We start from the raw sequence: 19,205 nt of genomic DNA on the forward strand, positions 1-19,205 counted from the left end.
AGTTTATAGCCATGAATTAATGACGTTTGTATGAATAATATTTAGCAAAAGGCTTCATTGCCATCAGCTGCGAAGACATTTTGAAGAATTAGCCAACCTTGGATTTTACAAGAGGACAGCGACCCCAATCATCAAAGCTGTGGGTGTGTATGAATGAAAACAGCAAAATGGGATTGTAATCTTTGGTTGGACTTCACAGTTGCTTGATACCAGCCCTATTGAAAATATTTGCGCAATAGTTAACCAAAACTCAAAGGAAAACAAGTGCGGACGCTCAAACAATTATCAAGACTAATTCGTTTAATTTGGAGCCGATTTCCTCCACAATTTGCACAGAAATTAACACAAAGTGTGACTCGAAGATGTGAACCATTTTAGCTAATGACTATATATTTTATTAAATACTATATAATTATTATTTATTAGAATCCCATTACGCACTGCGACCAGAGCTGATCTATTGTGAAAGGCCTATTTTTCTAACCCTAGTGTTTTAGGCTTTTTAAAAATTTTAGCACAATTTTGGGTTCGTTGTTCCAAATATTGCATAGAGATACTACAATATCACCAAGGACATTCACAAAGCACACGCTCTGAGCTTTCTATGCCCATTTCGCTAAAGCGGCAGACATTGGTCTCAGATAGACCAATACTATTTAGATGGTACCTCAGGCTGCAGTGGCCGGTGAGATATCCTACTAAAAGACGCAGATCTACTCTGCTTAGTGAGAGAAGCTTATCAGATATTCCTTTGTTGGGACTCAGGAATAGTTTGGCTTGACGCTGATCGGCACAGTTTAGCCAGTGTGCAGCAAATTTTCTTCCTTCCCATTTCCTAAGGAATTCATTAATGTGGCCTTTTGTGAGTCCACATAAAGGCTCAGGACCAGTAAGTTGCATATTTGCTCCTTGTTTTTCATGGTCATCAGCCATTTCATTTCCCTCATGTCCATTATGTTGACGTTTCCTAACGTGTTGAGAAGGTTTAGGCAATCATTTACCAATTTAGAGGTGATAGTTGTTGATAGAAGGGCTTTTAGAGCCGCTTGGCTATCTGAAAGTATGTAGATGTGAGTACCTCTCATTTTCCTGCATTCTCTCACACATATTTCAATGGCATGTATTTCTGCCTGGAATATTGTTGGGTAGAGTCCCATCGGAATCGATTTTTTGAATTCAGGCCCATTTATTCCTGCCCATGTTCTACAATTTGCCAATTTGGACCCATTAAACCATAGCTGAGAGCCAGGTTTGAAAGTGATAGAATTAGTTCTCCAGTCTGTGCGTTCATTAATTATAACTTGGAAGTTCCTGAAGAGTATTGGTTTGGGTGATAGTATATCATCCCTAGGAAGAATGGGACTATGTAGGGAGTCTTCCAAGATCTTTAAATGTCCTTTCATATCACCACTTTTAAGTTTAGATATACCTTTTAACCTTAAGGCACTCGAGCGAGCTTCCCTTTCAATCAAGATTGGAAGCGGTGGTATGTTCAGGAGCACACCCAATGCATCGGTGGGACATGTTTTCATAGCCCCTGTAATACCAACACATATCAGGTGATGCAGTTTGTTTAATTCGTTTACTGATTTTCTTTGCTTGACCTTAGGCCACCATGCTAAGGATGCATAAGTGACTATGGGTTTCATAACTGTGGTGAATGTCCATAAGGTCATTTTAGGGTTTAGTCCCCATGTCTTACCAAAAAGCCTTGTGCAGGCAAAGAATGCCCTTGTGGCTTTTCAAGTAACTCTTTCAATATGGGAATTCCACGTAAGCGTTTTTTTTTTCACTTGTAGCTGTGATAGATTTGATTGTTCCTCCTAGTTCGGTGCTGATCGTCCTAGATTTCAGCATGAATATTATGCAACTAGTGATGGGTTCAGGAACCTCCTTTAGATATAGGGCATTATAGATTGCCTCATAAGAAGTGTTATCAGAAGCCCCTGATATGTCAATAAATGCACATAGAGCTATCTGTTTGGACTCAATAGCCTTTTCAATAACTGTTACCAGGCTGTGTACTGCCGATTCAATGAAACTCTAAGCGCTGAAAGTTGGAAGTAGTTCACAAACTCGATTGAAGCTAATTTCAAAGCTACGAGATTATACTCGTAGGTGTAACAGGGAATTTCTTGAGAAAAGGCATAAGCAATAGTATAGGCACAAAGCAAACGACAGGTAAGCCACATGTGGACTCATCTTTTCAATATTTCAAATTTATAAAATGATGTTGATGTGAACACAAATCGTAAACCAAATTAAATCAAATTCGGATAATTTTGAAAACGGCGTGATAGTAAGTCAACCATGGCCATACAAGTATTTCATATTCCTTTTTGCCAAAGCGGAGAAAAAGGAAACGATTTCGAATTTCCTTTGTGAATTGCCTGCTTTATGAAAGGAGAGAATGCCGGGAAAATCACGGTTCGAGAGTCGCGATTAACTGTCTGTCTTAGATGGTAACAACCTAATAAGGTTCTTAAGCCGCACAGACTGAATGTAGTCATGCCGGCAATAACCATTAAACAAGTTGGTAGCGCGGTATGTGGCAACGAAATGCTTCGGAAAGGCTAGTTAAATTCCGAATGAATCATCACTTTGACCAACCAATAAACCTAGATGTAGACCACACATAAATAATTTCATAAAAATCGGAACATACTTACAATTTTTGGCCGCCGCTTATATGTGAACGCCGCACTGTGCGCAGTGGTAATTTGTTTGAATAGAAAATCAGGCTATGAAAATTGATAAGGTATGCTAAATAACTGATTGTGAGGGAATGTAAGGATATAAATGAAGAGCACCAACGTGATTGAGTATGTAGACTTACAAATACGTATGCACATTCACAACATACGCACTTAAAGTTTAAAAAAATTATTTGCACTGTACATACCTAAATTAATACACATAACACAGAGGAAAGAATACTTACTATATTTTGCGGCTTGGGGGCTATTAGTCAATTTCAAGTAATTTTGATCGGAATTCACTATACTCTCAAAAATAAGGGCGATTCATTCAGATGGGAAATGAGATTTAAAAAGAGGAAACAGTTTTTGAACACTTATTTTTTCAGTTATTAAATGATTTCAAAGAAAGATTGTAAAATACTTACACATACAAATAATCCCACTAATATTATAAATGTAAAATTTTTATGTTTGTTAGTTTGAATGTTTGGGAATCAATCATGCACACAGATAGTTTCTGCCCTGACATAAACATGGGCTAATCTTCCCAGAGAATTGCCACCTGTTAAACAAAACACCTGTTAAATTAAATTAAATTAATAAATTTTAGCCAAATATTACCATACAGTTGTCAAATGAAAAAAGCTTTAAGAGAGCTGATTTCCAAGATAATTGGAAAAGGGTTGCCACCTGTTTGAAAAAAAATTATGATGGAGTAAAAATAATGAAATAGATTAAATACACCAATATGGAAGTCAAAGGAAAAAATGGGGCTTGACAAATTTTATTTGGACTACATTTTTGAACAGGGTTGGCACCCGTTTAAAAATTTTATTCAATAATATAAATAATTAATAACAAATACTTCAAGTAATTTAGTACAATAGTTATTATCAGTTGTTCGGGTCGGGTAATCTCTCTTGGCCAATGCAATTACCGTCAATATGGCATTCCTAGTGTCCAAAAAAGTAAGCGGGTGCTGACGATTTTCCAAAATGTTTCTTGGATTTTTCTTCATGAGTTATGGAACTACCGATTTTCTACTTAATTTTTTGGGGACATAAAAAAATGTGGACAAGTATTCATTCATAGATTTCATACATTTTCAATACCTGCCTCCGTAATGGTTTGGTAGGGGGTGCCTCATAAAGGCATCTCTTCATTTCTGCAAAAAAGGAATTAAGCCGGACACAAAAGTGTAGGAAGAGGATGTCTTAGAAGGCTTGGAGAAGCAGTTGAGCCGTACTCTCTTCAATGGAGGGCGTTCAATCTCCCAGCAAGATTCCGCTCCAGCCCTTAAGGCAAAAACGACCCAGCAGTGACTAAAAAATAATATCGTTGGGTTCATAGCCGTAGAAGATTAGCCGTCGTTACAGTATGTGGTCTGAATTGGAGAACAGGGCCTCTCGAAGACCTTACAAAAATTTGGAGTGTCTCAAACAATTCTTGATTCGAGCAGCGACGTCAACATCCATTAAAACCGTACGTGCTGCAATAGTTGAATGACCCAATCGTTTCAAGGCTTGTGTAACAGCAAATGGTGACAATTTCGAACGGAAATTTAATTGTTTGTTTTTTTCTTTAACAAAAATATTATAGTTTCATATCTATAACGGACTTAACTTGTAACAGAACTAATGGCAGGACTAAGTAGAAGAATTGTTGGCTGAATTGTACTCGGGAATTTTTCAAGGCCTGGAAGGAGGCGACCGCAATAATGAAACACTTTTTCTATTATCAGATTTCACTCCTCAGGGAGCTTCGATCCCGCAAATAAGCGATATCTTCTCAAATACACAAATAGTGTGGAACAGTAGATTCTTTACGGCTGTAAGCATTTTTTCTTGCTCCTGAATTATCTGATTATTATCGCTTTTTGATTTTGACAATCACCTTCCAGGAATGTAAGCCCAAACTATAGCTTCAATAAAAAAATGCACACATATTTCATTGAAATACGTTTATTTGGTTGAAAGGTCGCAACATCTTTCCAAGTAGATGACTTTTTCCCCCCTTATATTTTAATTAAAAAACTAAGCTACGGTAAAGTAAGTTTTTAAATACATCTGTTTCAAAGCTTCACATCACAGAATCAACCCTTTAAATTGCATTCAAAATTCTCCTGTTATGCTGAGTAGGAAATCTGCTGTATTTTTAAATAAAAAAACTTAATACAGTAACACAATAAAAGTATATGGACGCTCTTGTTTCTCATATTAAAATAATGAAAATTTCCAAAATATTCACGAGCGTTACGACTAATGTGGCATTCATGGAAGTGAGCATGTGTGCGTGTTGTGCATACGTATCTACTTTCGACACCGCTAGGGAAGCATTAAATTCATATTAACTTTTGTGTTTAACAATCGACATAATAATAAAAATAATAAACACAGCGATTACTTGAAGAACAGCGCGGCATTAAAGTTAACCATTATAAAAAGAAAATGGAAAATGAAATGGATTGGCAAAGTGATAAGATTACCCCTTTACGGGCTGCACGAATATGTAAGTATTCAAATATGTATAAGACCAAGTAAAGATTTCCACTACTTAAAATAATTTTTTTCATTGAGCAAAGAGTTTTTTAAAAACATGATTAATTTTGCGCCACCTTTTAAATATACAATTTATATGCCCAACCATGCGATTTGACTTTTTTCACAACATATTATGTTTGCGTACACATGCCTACACCTAGGACAAAATAATGGATTTGCGATTTTTCGACTATACATTTTTTTTTTGTTTTTTAATTTTCATGAATTTTTTATGAGCAATAAAATTAAATAAAAATTACGTACATCCGATACAAAGAAGATAATGACCAAAAATGAACCAATCAAACATTCAAAACTAGATTTTTATTAAAACAAAATTGAATGAGCTATACACCTGCTTACTACAAATTTTTTTTAAATTTTTATTAAAAAAATTTAAGTTTTTATAAATTCGTGCAAAGTTTGAAACTTCTATTTATATGACATTCGTTGTTCAATGAGCTGCAGTTTTAAGGAAAAATTAATGGAAATTAAAAAAGCAAATGAAAAGTAGTTTAAGTTGACCAAAATATCGCTATTGAATTATTAAAAAAAAAACCAAAAAAAAAAACTGTTTAGAAAAACAACAGTAAAACGCTGAAGAAAATTAATTATTTATTTGAATATAATTTCGTTTCTCTCCGACTGGAGCGTGGGAACATAAAATTGTGTATTAAGTTAGAGAAAAATTAACAAAATATTTTGGCATACTCTTAAAGATCCAGTCCCAAAATGAATGCTGAAATTTCATATAAAAAAAAATAAATTTCAAAAACCAAAAACCCGCATGAATTGCAAAAACTAACTTATTATTGTTCTCTTCAGGGGACAAAAATTATTTAAAATGAAGAAGTCAATACATTTTTTTTTTCAAAATTGGCATGCAGTTTATTTATACATTAAAATTATAAACAATTTTTTTTTATTTTAGTCATTTAAAATGTACACTCAATTCTTCCAGGCAGGTCGGAGCGGGGCTTCTCAATCGGCGGGCTTTGTAGCATCGGCGTCAGTGACATGAATACAAAAATCCCAAAATGTTTTTGTGCGTTAATGTCATAATTTCTATATGAATTGAAAGCAAATGGAAAAAATAAATTCGCAGAATAAAATGCTTAAAAAAATGAGTTTTGGGTAAACTTTCCTACTATTTCAATTAAATTTTAAAAAATTATTTCGAAAGCTTGTAAATTCATATAGAAAGTAATATCATAGAAAAGATGTGTGCAAAATTTCAGGGAGATCAGTCAATAACTTTTCGAGTTATCGTGTACGCCAATTCGAGAAATATAGTTTTGAGAAAAACGCGCCTAAAGTTTGAAACAACGTAACTATAAGTCTCCCAGCACTCGAACGCAAAGAATAGAGTCGTCACAACATTTATTTTTTTCGAAATTTTACAGGTATCTGTCCGCTTAAATATGATGAGTATGAATCCTTTTCTTATAATTTCCCAATGGTATGATTTTTCTGTTATTACTCAAGGCACGTGGAAGAATTGTGAATGAATTTAACCGGGCTCACTTACCGACTTGTGCGAGAAAAGTGCAGAAATGAAAGCAAACTATGATACTTCTACATACATATGAATATGATGATTGCTGGCATGCAGAGGACACGCAGCAAAGATAATCCATATTCATACATATATGCACACAGACATTCACGTACTCGTACAGATACACATCCGTACATTATTTTGCATGCATTCAGCCCCCAAGGAGAACTTCGTATTTTGAATGCTGGCAAATGGCAGACTAGCTTGAGATATCAGAGAAAGGTGCTTATGGATGTGTATACTTGCTTGTGAATGTACGAGTAAGTATCTACTTAAGCAAATATGCTCACTGGCTTCGCAAAGTGCTGATCAGGAAATTCTTTGAAATAAGTTTCAACGTTTTCGCTGCTAATATTATTAGGACTTTGTTTAGTTTATGAGCACTTCATTCCGGTGGCTTGGTTCAGAGAGCATTTTTTTCTTGCCATTATCTGTTTTGAAAGCTTTTTACTCACTCGCCGTTTTAGATGTGTAAACTTGTTCAAAGTAGCTCTCTATACCGTGTTTTTCCGAAAATACGACATCCTCCGAAAATAAACCCCATCGTGATTTTCGGACCTTTTGTAAAATAAGGAAGCAGTGGAAGGACCGCTACCAGCAGTGTATTGACGCTCAAGGTCCTATTTTGAAGAATATTAGTTGTATAAGCCAAAAGGTTTAATGTTTAATAAAACTGCTTAAAAAAAATAAGGTTCATAACTTTTCAATCAGACCATGTAATGTCACAAAAAAAATCGTTAAAATCAATAGCATGATTTATTAAGTATTTATGAGTAATAAGATGTTTAGTTTTCCTAATACGCGTATTTCAGATAAATGTTTGATACAAAATATTCTAAGATATTAATTGTTTATCTCTACAGTTCGTTTCAAATTAATTCTTGGAATTTATCTTAAAAATACAACATAAGGTAGCAGTCTACATTGAGCGACTGTAAGGTTCGTATGTGGCATGATGACTACGATTACCTGTGTCGACTGGTGGCATCGTCACACTGGTTGGACAACTTCCTTAAACGATATGAACTGTCTCTAAGGAGATCAACAACATTGTTTAAGCTGGAAGACAATGAAGACGTTAAGCGTACACTTCCTTTTAAGCTTTTTGTTGATGGTATTGATTTTTCAAAATAACAACTCTCCAACATGATTGCTATGGATGAAACCGCGGTATTCCTAGGCCACGGAGCTCAAACGACAGTTCACCACAAGGCTTCTTCATCAATTTACGTTCCTTCTACCGGTTACGATAGTGCACGTGTTACCTGTATTTTGGTGATTCGTCAAGATGGCAAGAAAGTGTCGCCATTTTTAATCACTAATGGTAAAACAGACCAGATTAAACGTGTTTCAGGAATTTATGTCAGTCAAAGGGAAAAAGGCTGATGCACCCAAGCAGTTTTAAGAAAGTGGGGTGATTTTATGCTGACACCACTGTTGAGGAGTAAGAATAGAGGTTTACTAGTTTGGAACTCAGTCAGTAAAACCTTGAACCATGAAAACCTTTCTTGCTGAGAGGAAGATTGCTCAAATAAAGATTCCGGCAGGAATGGCTGGTTACCTCCAGACACTTGACATTGCAATTAACAAGCCATTCAAGGATCATTTCCGGATGGAAATCAATGAATATATTGAAAACTGAGTGGTGAGAAATCATTGAGGTAATTTTGTAAAACCAAGCTTACAGGAAGTTGTGAATTAGGTAAAAAATTCATGGGACAAAATACCTGATGATGATGTTTCCAATGCACTACGAACAGGCTACTGAGACATTCGGACCAATGGGAGATTCGGACCAGTGATTCAAAAGGAAATGGTCTTGGAAGAAAATCAGAATATAATTCAGAATTTTATTTATGATGCTGTTCCAGAAGAAGATGACATGACTGTAATTGAATAAATTTAAATTTCTGTATTTTGTGTACCATAAATATAAAAATATGTTCTTATATTTTTGCCCTTCCCCGAAAATAAGCCCTAGCGCGTATTTGGACCAAAAAAAGAAGGTAGTTATTTTGTAAAAATAAAACACTTGTCAAAAAAATTTTTATTCAACGTTTTTTAATGTATCGGAATCGTACGTTTCCTAGAAAAATATTATACTAAAAGAAGAAAACAAAAAAATTATATGCGCCTAAAAAATTTTATATAATATATGTACATATAGGGTGGGCCATGTAAAATTTGCTTTTTGAATCGGCTATAAAGAAAAACGAATCAATATTTTTTCAAACTTTTTTTTTATTTTGAAGATTGAATATTGTCATTTATGAATGAAAAATAATATCGTTCAAAAGACTGCCACGACTGGCTTTACAGTAGGCCATTCGATCAACCCAATTTTTAAGCGCATTTTCGGTTGTTTGGGCTCCAATTTCATGAATGGCAACTTCGATTTCGTGTTTTAAAGCATCAATCGTTTCGGGATGGTTCGCATATCATTTGTCCTTAGCGGCCATTTACTGTAACCGCGGCTCCTCGCTCATTTTCGAAAAAAAATGTTTCGATGACGCCGCCAAAAACCGCACCAAACAGTGACTCGCAGGCTTCGCAGTATCGCATCGCGTTAATTCAATTTTCCAAGATCTTAGTGATGGTTTCTGGCTTGCTCGACCTTTAATTTTAGGCCTTGAATTTGTTAATAGATTGTCCGCATAACATCGGCCTTTGAAGGTGCTAAACAGCAGCGCCACAGTGCAACTCCAAGGTGGCCAACTGACGTTTCCAAGACGAGAGATAACCCGTTTGCCGAACTCGGCGCCTAAAGTATCGATTGTGGCATGGGATGTGAGGCACAAATCGTTTTACATACATTTTCAAAAAAATAGCCCAGTGATGCCACCAATCCACAACTAACTCTTACTCTCTGAGAATGGATTGGCTTCTCGATGATCAAGTGTGGGTTATCCAATCTTCACATACGACAGTGTTGTATGTTGATGTACCCACCGAGATGAAAATACTCTTCAGAGGAGGTGATTTTTCGAGCAAATTCTTTTACTATTTCGAGCTGATCGAAGGCGAAACTGAGAAGAACTAACGATGCGGACAGCTGTGTGCCTTCAATTGATGAGTCAATCTGACCTTGTAAGCGAACAATGCGAAACCTTTGTGCAAAAATCGAATCAAGGTGATGCGTTAAATAGCAAATTGTTGAGATCAATTGCGTGTCGGAGTTTCGGAATTGAGACGGTGGGAGCCTCATTTCAGCCAAAGCTTTCTGGGCTAACCAACATTGACTTTGGAAATAATTATATGATATTTTCAAACGTTGGTTATGCGTAAAGCGTTTAATTGCGCTCCGCAGAGATATCAGGCTGACTTTCTGTAAAGAAAGAACTGCAAAGCCCTAACACTGCCAAAATAACATTTGGTTCAAGTAAAAAAAAAAAGCTATAAAGACCACCCGGTACACATTTTCATGAATTATATTTCTATATTTAATCAACAATGAAATACTACATTGAAACAGGATCACACACTAACTTAAAATTATTAAAAAATATACAAACGTGCAAAGATATTATTTTACAGTTACTCAAATAAAACAAGAGGAAGGTTCAGAAATAAGTGCAAATAAAGTGTCATCATGGCATTAGCAATTGATGTGGGCATTTGTTTTTGTACTGCTACGTTAGTGTGTATATGTCTTGATACCAGACTGTTGCCTGCAATGCATTGTGAAATGCACTAATTTTAAATTAATTGAAAAATGTATTATTTATACTCAATATAACAACTCCTTATTTCCGTCGTAGGTGCTCTCCCACACCTTAATCTTTCGCATCTCTGGCCAATCTATGACTTCCAACTCTTCGCCAATATTCATACACTTGTATGCCGGCACATGCTCTTTAATTGGTTCCCAATTAATTGACTCCATTCCAGATAATTCTTTATTATTTGGATTACCAGTTGCGGTAAAGTGAGTCCACATACCAATCATCCGTTGCATTGTGCGATGTTCAGGACTACCTTCTGGCAAACGGTGTGACATTGCATTCCAAAAAAGATAAGGTAACTCATCGCCATGACAAGCTGCCTTGAGGGCACGTCCTCCCAGACACCAAGTGCGATATGGATACGGCATCACTTCAGAATAACAAGCGAAACGATACAGATAAGTAGGCGCATTTGGAGCATAATTTAAACGGGAAAGCAGAGTGCGATGGATGGGGAAGTAAAATAACCAATAACTTTTGAGCTGAGAAAGAAAATGGAACCCGGATAGTATAAGTGAATAGATTATAAATATCAGTTAATAGAAAAAAAAACATAAGAAAAAAAGTTTATAAAAAAATGTAAGATGGAATGGGATGATTATTATGGGATAACTGCAGGAATATGATATGTGAGTTCCTCCAATTGGCTTCGAAAAAAAAACTAATTAAATGAAATATAATGAAGTAAGTAATAAGGGCTGCAAAATTAATCATCCAATTTTGTTTTCGAATAACTTTTTTTTACTAAATAGAAAAATTATAATTTTGGGTGGTGGAAATCTTTCTTTTGACAAATAAGAAAAAAAATTTAAATAAAAGATGGAATAGGATGCACATTAGAGGATACCAGAAGAAATACGAAATGTGAGTTTTGTAAATTGGCATAGAAACACACTAAGTAAATGAAATAAAAGATAGAAAAAAAAGATATTTTGAGTGATGTAAATCTGTATTTTGCTTACTGCACCGTTTGCTTACTACAGCTGTCTAGTCTACAGGTGCCAAATATGATTTACGTAAGACGCCCTTTGCAAAAATTATAAATCTTTCGATAGGGTGATTAATTTCGTGCTGCGTTGTATTTGAAATGAAATGAGTTTATAAAGTTTTTAGTGTCACGGTTTCCAGTGCTATTTTTAAGCAGTAAGAAATATAATAAAAAAAACCAACGGTACTATGGCATGAGCCAGCGCACTCAAAAAAAAAAAACAACAATTACTAAGATCATTATAGCTCAAAATTTATGAATCGAGTTTAAAACATAAAAAAACCAAATTTTTAATGCATAGATCCATGATTAATCATTTGCCACAATATAAATTACAGACGTCTTAAGTTTTTTGCAAATCTTTTGTATCAATCGGAGAAACTAGGAAACAGATCCTGGACTTTCGTAAATGCCTGTGGGGTAGAATAAGAGGATATTTTTTTACTACTCAATGGTCATGCCATACGTAAGCTAGTATCCCATAACGATTCTATAATGTCGACTTTAGTTTCCATACTTTCTGGTAAAAAAAATTGATTTGGGCAGACTTCGCGAGACTGGTTTTTTTGTTTTTGCTTTTGCTGACTAACTATGATATAAATAACACAAATTATAATTGTACAAAATAACACAATTCAAAGCACGTCAAGTGCATCGCAACGAGTGGTGAATCTACATACCTCAGCTGAAACGTCTCAGATGGCGAATCTACACATCTCAGCTAAAACAAAAGAGCGATGGACAGTCTGGGTGTTTCAAGACGAGCCTAATCCAGCAAAAGTTGTTCACAGAGGGAAAATCTAAAATCAGATCAAATAGCCTATTTTTTCGGCAAATATCGAAAATATAGTATAGTTGCAACTATACTACTAAAGAATCAACTCCGGCTCGTACACAATCTTATTTTGCCTAAAGTTTTCGGAGATTTAAAAAACACCAACCCGCGACGACGAATTATTATTCACCAAGGCAATGCGCGCTCTCACGTATTGGTTCACACAAGAGAGTTTCTGAGCACTCAAAAGATCGAATTAATGGGTGATTTTGCCTTACATCCCTGATTTGCGTCAGAATTATTTACTTTTTGTTTTTGCTTCGGAATATCAAGAATAAAATGCGAGGTCAACGGTTTTCAACACCTGAAGAAGCTGTTGCAGCCTTTAAGGGGTTAGGGGTAGTCAGAATTTTCAAAGAGTTGGATTTTTGCATTTTCCCAAAGTATATCTTAAAAATATTCTTTGAAAATTTGAGGTGAATCCGACAGATACTTTTCGAGTTATTCAACAATTAACAAAGGGTGCTCGGGCGCTCCGGAGCGTTCGAGAGCAAGTAGACACTTTTAATGCTTTTTCTCCAAACTAGGGTTTTTGAACTGGTGATCACTGTAACGTAAACCCCGCTTGATAGATTTCAATAAAATCTATACTGCTTTTAAAAACATAGGAAACTCGTGCCTGAGCGAAGGACTTTTTTCCGATTTTTTTTCACAATTAATGGAAACTATTCTCAAAGGCAATAAAGTCATTTTCATTATAATTTGACTGTGTTTTCAATGTGGGCTGCAAAATATAAGATGCAACCCTCGTAACTGATTCATGTGTCTGACGTGTCTGCCCCAGGATTTGATTTTAATGCCTTGTATTGATGCCTATTTCGATGTCCAGCTTGTAAGACTCTGTTTTGAGAGTTTTTACTGTAGTTAAACGTAGACTGGAGTCTTTCCGCACGTATTCAAGGCTCGATGGAAATACTCTATTATCATATATAATATTACTTTAGAAAGCACAAAAAGAGTTGAAACAAACAAATGTTACTAAAAAATCGCTGCCTGATTATCAGTGGCACTCATTACTCTGAAGTAAATTAAAAAAGAACTAGTTTCAGAAAAATCTAGATTATGATTAGACCTGTGTAAACTTAGTCAGTGCACAAAAAAGTGTACTATTTGCTCCTTACATCTATATAGTGCTCAGAAGTTATGTCATCGCCATCAACATGTATGCTTTTCAGCTTCTGTCCGTGTTTCATAATTTCTTCGTCATCCACAACTGCAGTAGGCACAAAGTTGCGACAAGTTTCCAATTTCAAAATTAAAGTGGGCATTAGTTTTATAACTAAAAAAATATATAAACACACATGCAGGCATATTTAATAAATATACTCTAGGCCGTTTGTCATTATCCTTATTTTACTTACATGGCAGCATTACTACGCCCTCTTCTGATACACCACCCACCATTAGCGGTATTGTGTTAGTCCAAGCTGTCTTCATAAGTTCACGCGGACTTTTTAATATTACACTTTCGGCTGTTTCATACGGCTCTATGCACGGACCAAAGGGAAACCTGATATTATCTTTCAACTCCTCAACGGTCCAAAGCATTGGCTCCTTGTTAGTCAGTTCAATGGCTTTGCATTTCATTAAATATTCCAGCACTTGTTGCTCATCGTCTTCGCCCTTGTATCCTGCCAATATTGCTAGCGGATAGCCCACCTTCCTTGGTCCCTGAACTGCCCATGGCCAAAGAGCCACGCCTGACATCAAAATGGCACGATGAAAGAGTCCCCTCGTTTGCTCCGTGATGCAAAGATAATGCGCCGCCGCGCTACCTGCACTTTGGCCAAACAGCGTTACGCAATTGGGATCACCACCGAAATTCGCTATATTACTTTTGACCCATCTAAGGGCTAATATTTGATCTTTCAAAGCAGCATTACCGGGCACATTTAACTCCGGTGAATCCATAAAGAGAAAACCTATAAACGAAATATTTAATTTCCGCTGAGTTGTTGAGAGCCACCTTTTAGATTAAAGTTTACAAACCAAAAACACCAAGTCGGTATTGCACCGTAACTAATAAGACATCTTTCTCCATAAGATAATCCGGTCCAAACCAGTCACGACTGGCTTCGCCAGAAATAAAACCGCCTCCGTGTATCCAAACCATAACTGGGCGTAGTTTAGTAGGCTTCAACTTTAGCAGAGCAAATCAAAAAAATATCTAGGTATGTAATTCTAGTTTTGTTTTCACTCACATCCTTCGTATAAACATTCAAGTAGAGACAATCTTCTGAGCCTTCTACGTTTTTTGTTATCAAATGAACTTGTATGGCCTTGTCTCTGGGGCCAAGACAATTCATTACACCTGTCCATGGTTCTGGCCGTTGTGGCGCCCTGAAGCGTAGCTCATCTACTGGTGGCTTGGCATAGGGTATTCCCTCAAAACTGTAGTAGGATGCATCGGTGTGAGTTCTTCACTTTAAGCCCTTCACTTGGCCATATTCAGTGTCGGCAATAGCAGTTTCGTTGGTGGAAAGACGGTATTGCGTGTACTTATTTTGAAAAAGGCTGTACATTAAAACAATTTTTCTTGCTTTTTAGTTACAATTTGAGAGAAATATCTCAGCTTATGTATGGAATATAAAAAGAATTAAGAAAGTTTCTTAAATCTTATTCAAAACATTTTCTGAATTAACTTTCATCCCGTTCTTCATTCTCTCTTTTAAGACCTTTGACTTATTTTTAGGAGATAAATCGGTAAAATATTATATAAACATAAAAAATTATTAAAATTTATTTATTGAAAGAAAAAAATGGTTTGATAAAAAAATCCACATACCTGAAAGGTGAAAAACGAGGAAAATAAAAATAAAAATAATAATAATAAAAATAAAATAATAATATATTAATAATAATAATAATAATAATAATAATAATAATAATAAAAATAACACGAAAACGGCAAAACTCGCATGTTTTCAGTGCAATTTAAAAAAAAGGCGTACTATCAAAAAGTAAGAATAATAGAATAGAAGATTCCCTTTTGTGAACAAACAAGAAGAAGAGGAAGAATAATCCAAAGGGAGTATGAAGTCAAGGATGCAGAGGAAATGGTGCACGTGCATGCATTTGCGCGCAAATGTTTGTTTATATTCTTTCTTTCATTCGAATTCAAATTCTCCAAAAACAAAGTGGCGGTGCTCAGGATGCGCAACTTTCTTTATTCTCTACGTCGTAATCAGGAAGAATAGAGTTGAATATCAACACTCCCACTGCCAACGTGCCCACCCACGTTACGCTCATGTATATACCTATTTGCCTCTCCTCTGTTTTACCAGAGAATATGAATGGAATGAGAAGGCGCAAATGTTAAGTGAACTTTTTTCGAGTACTAATTTGTAGATTCATAGTAAGGGATTTTCAAATTCAAATTACCACACTAGTAGGGGACTTAACACACTAGTAAGGGATTATGTCATGCCCACAGCGAAGCGAATGAATTTGCGATTGAGAAAATCGCGCAGGCAGTTAATTTTTGGCGCAGAAGCTAACATCGACGGAATTATTCATTCGGTTTTTATGGCACGAATTTAGTTCAGGTTCAAGTCCGGAAGAGATATACAATATTTTTTTGCTTGCACGATTTTTTTTACAATCCAAACCAGTCAAGTTCGGTAAAATTTTTGAGTTTATTTTAATTATAATTGCTTTGAAATAGTTTGTTTAGATTTTTTATATTTGGTATTTAGAAAATTGCGTTTCTGTATAAAATAATTCATACTTGATACTGATTTTATATAAATCAATCAAAAAGGAAATATGTACATATAAACGTGCATACATTTAATCTCTTTGGTCAAATGTAAACTATATTAATGAGAAAATATCAGTATAATATCCGTCCAGAAAGCCAAAGCCCCAGCTATGGGGCTGCTCAAGCTAAACCAATATAAAATCTGTACAAAGATTCCAAAATAAGGTACTACGATGCGCTGTTAATGCACCTTGGTACGTCCGCAATACCGATATCGAACACGACCTTGTCATCGAATCAGTTGCCACTTGGATCTACATAAACGGTAAATCTCATATGGAAAGACTGCGCCACCATGTAAATAGCGAAGCCTCAGCCCTAATTGATCCCGGTAAATGGAAAAAAAGGCTGAAACGAAAACACCGCACCAACTCACGCAGTAGCCCACTTCTCTGCAAGCCTTGGGCAGAACATTATTAAATTTAATTGAATTGCACAAAATTAAATCAAAATTGTTCGTTAGTTTATAATTTATTAACTAGTTACAATGTAAATAATAAAAAAAAAAAATTATACAAATAATGAAGCACAGACTTAAATATAAATGTTGAAGAGTGACTTCCTCCTCTATTAATATTTTTAATATTTTTGAAATGTTCTTAAATGTTGCTGATATCTAAAGATTGGAGCGAAAACACGTATACATTTAGCTTTGGTCTTTGTGCTTAACTCGACTAACTGGCTGCTTTTCACAGCAGCAATTATAGGAAACAATAACGTAACGCCACTGGTACCCACAAGCAGGTCCGAAAAATGGTGCGACACTCAAAAATACTTGGGAAGTGATTCGATTTTCTTTCTTTCAAAATTCAAAAAAATAAAACTTAAAAAATAACCAAAAGAAAGTTAAAAAAATATTAAAAACCAAAAATTTAAAAAAAAAATTTTAATATTACAAAAGATTATAAATTTAATTTTAGTTAATTAATATTATTTTTAATTTTTTTTTTTGCCTTTACGAGTACAACTCAAAAATGCTTGCTTGATTTAAAAAAATTTTAGTTAATTAAAAAAAAATTTAATGACAAGTCAATTTGAAAAACACAAGTTCTAAAACAAATGTGAAATAAAAAATGTTATTATTTTTCAAAAATAAAAAAAATACTGAAAAACTAAAAAAAAACTAAAAAAATATTAAAACAATTAAATTAAGAAAAACAAAAAAAATTAAATTAAAAAAATATTACAAAAAATTATAAAATTATTATAAATTTTATTTAATTAACTTTATTTTTAATGTTTTTTTTTTTGCGCCTTTAGGAGACTACAACTCAAAAATGCTTGCTTGATTTAGTGTTCAGTATAGTAAAGAGCAGTACCATAACTTCTGCTCAAATATGAACGAGACGTTATCAATAAAACGGTCCACGGATAACATATGGCAAAAATAAATTTTTTTTTTTTGGTAGGACTGTTCTAAGCTTACATAGCAAATTTCAGCGTGATATGTCACATAGTTTGTTTTCTGTGCTACTGTAAACAAGTCAAGCTCGAGTGTGTTCTTCGAATTTAACGATGGAAGTTCAAGTTGAACAAAGAATTTGTTTGAAATTTTGTTATTCCAACAAAATTTCGGCTTCAGACGCCTTAAAAATGTTGCAGACAACCTATGGGGACTCTGCTCTATCGCGTGCACGTGTTTTCGAGTGGTACAAATCGTTCAAAGAGGGCCGTACGTCGGTTGAAAACTTGCCTCATGAACGTCGTCCAGCAGCTTCAGTAAACGACGAAAACATCGGAAATGTAAAGAAAATTGTGCTTGAAAATCACACAAATCGCAAAATCGGTTAACGCTGAATATTATTTAGACGTTTTAAAGCGTTTGCGCGAGAACATTCGTCTTAAAAGGAAGGAATTGTGGGACAACAAGTCAGGGTTCTTGCATCACGATAATGCACCAGCTCACACATCACGTCTTTTTCGCGATTATTTGAACAAAAATAATGTTAATATCGTTCCGCAAGCACCGTATTCGCCTGATATGGCTCCATGTGACTTTTTCCTGTTTCCCAAGCTCAAGTTGCCGCTCCGTGGAAAACATTTTGAGACAATTGAAGTCATAAAAGAGAATTCGAAGAACACACTCGAGCTTGACTTGTTTACAGTAGCACAGAAAACAAACTATGTGACATATCACCTGAAATTTGCCATGTAAGCTTATAACAGTCCTACCAAAAAACAAAAAATTTATTTTTGCCATATGTCATCTGTGGACCGTTTTATTGATAACGTCTCGTTCATATTTGAGCAGAAGTTATAACGGAAATTTCCAAAAAAAAACAACAAAAACGCGATACCTCTGTTATAAATAAAGGAAAATGTATTGAATTTTGTACAAAAGGCAGCCCCAAAAAACCCCAAAAAATACGATGGAAGAAAAATTTCAAAAACGTCGGTAAAGGAGTGTACCTCGATAAAGGTCGAATTAAACTCGCCCAATCAATTTAGTACACGAATTGTTAAGTATAAATTTAGCACATATGTACTTTCTTAGTTTCAATTTAGGGTTGTTGTTTGGTTCCTTTGTTTTCTTTTTTGGTTTAAACTTACTTCAAACGCCAACGTAATTTGTCAACAAAACCAACAAAAGGTATCATATTTGCCAAGACAGTAACTAAGGTACGCAAAAATATTCAATCACAAATTCACTGAGAATATGGCGAAGAAATTATATATTTTCGAAGAAATTTTTACATTTGAAAGAAATAATTTTTTTTTAAATTTTATTTAATTAATAATAATGAAAGCTGAGTTTGCTGCTGTGATATTTTAGCTAAGTAAGTAACACGAACGGAGAACTGATCAAGACAACTGAATTTGCAATGCGCGACCAGCGGAGGTTGGCGCTTAACTGTCGTGCGCTACTGAAAATAAAGAGAGCAAAAAATAAAAATATATATGTAAAATTCAAAACTATATGCAGTTACACAAAGCACTTTTATTGCTATGTATACATAAACACAATACAATTGTATCAACACTTTCTTTCACATTCAAGCAATTGAAGGTCAATTAAAATGATTGCACAAGTAATAACGTAAAACTCGTATGTCATAATAAAACCAACGGCAGCAATCAATGAGAAAGGTTTGGGGGAAGATGC

The 19,205-nt window shown here is 34.9% G+C and overlaps 1 protein-coding gene across 1 annotated transcript; it reads right to left on the bottom strand.

Moving 5' to 3' along the window:
* Nucleotides 1-10,306: 10,306 nt before the first annotated feature.
* LOC129247368 (esterase B1-like) lies at nt 10,307-14,849 on the bottom strand. The gene is made up of 6 exons (XM_054886486.1): nt 14,544-14,849; nt 14,332-14,482; nt 13,704-14,264; nt 13,464-13,621; nt 10,525-11,001; nt 10,307-10,465 (listed from the first exon to the last, which is right to left on the bottom strand). Exons 1-5 carry the CDS (start codon nt 14,646-14,648, stop codon nt 10,525-10,527), a joined length of 1,452 nt encoding a protein of 483 aa, XP_054742461.1. The 5' UTR covers nt 14,649-14,849; the 3' UTR covers nt 10,307-10,465.
* Between the last annotated feature and the right edge of the window lie 4,356 nt (nt 14,850-19,205).

The sequence above is a fragment of the Anastrepha obliqua genome, chromosome 1 (genome assembly GCF_027943255.1).
Source record: "Anastrepha obliqua isolate idAnaObli1 chromosome 1, idAnaObli1_1.0, whole genome shotgun sequence".
In the NCBI taxonomy this organism is placed as follows: Eukaryota; Metazoa; Arthropoda; class Insecta; order Diptera; family Tephritidae; genus Anastrepha; species Anastrepha obliqua.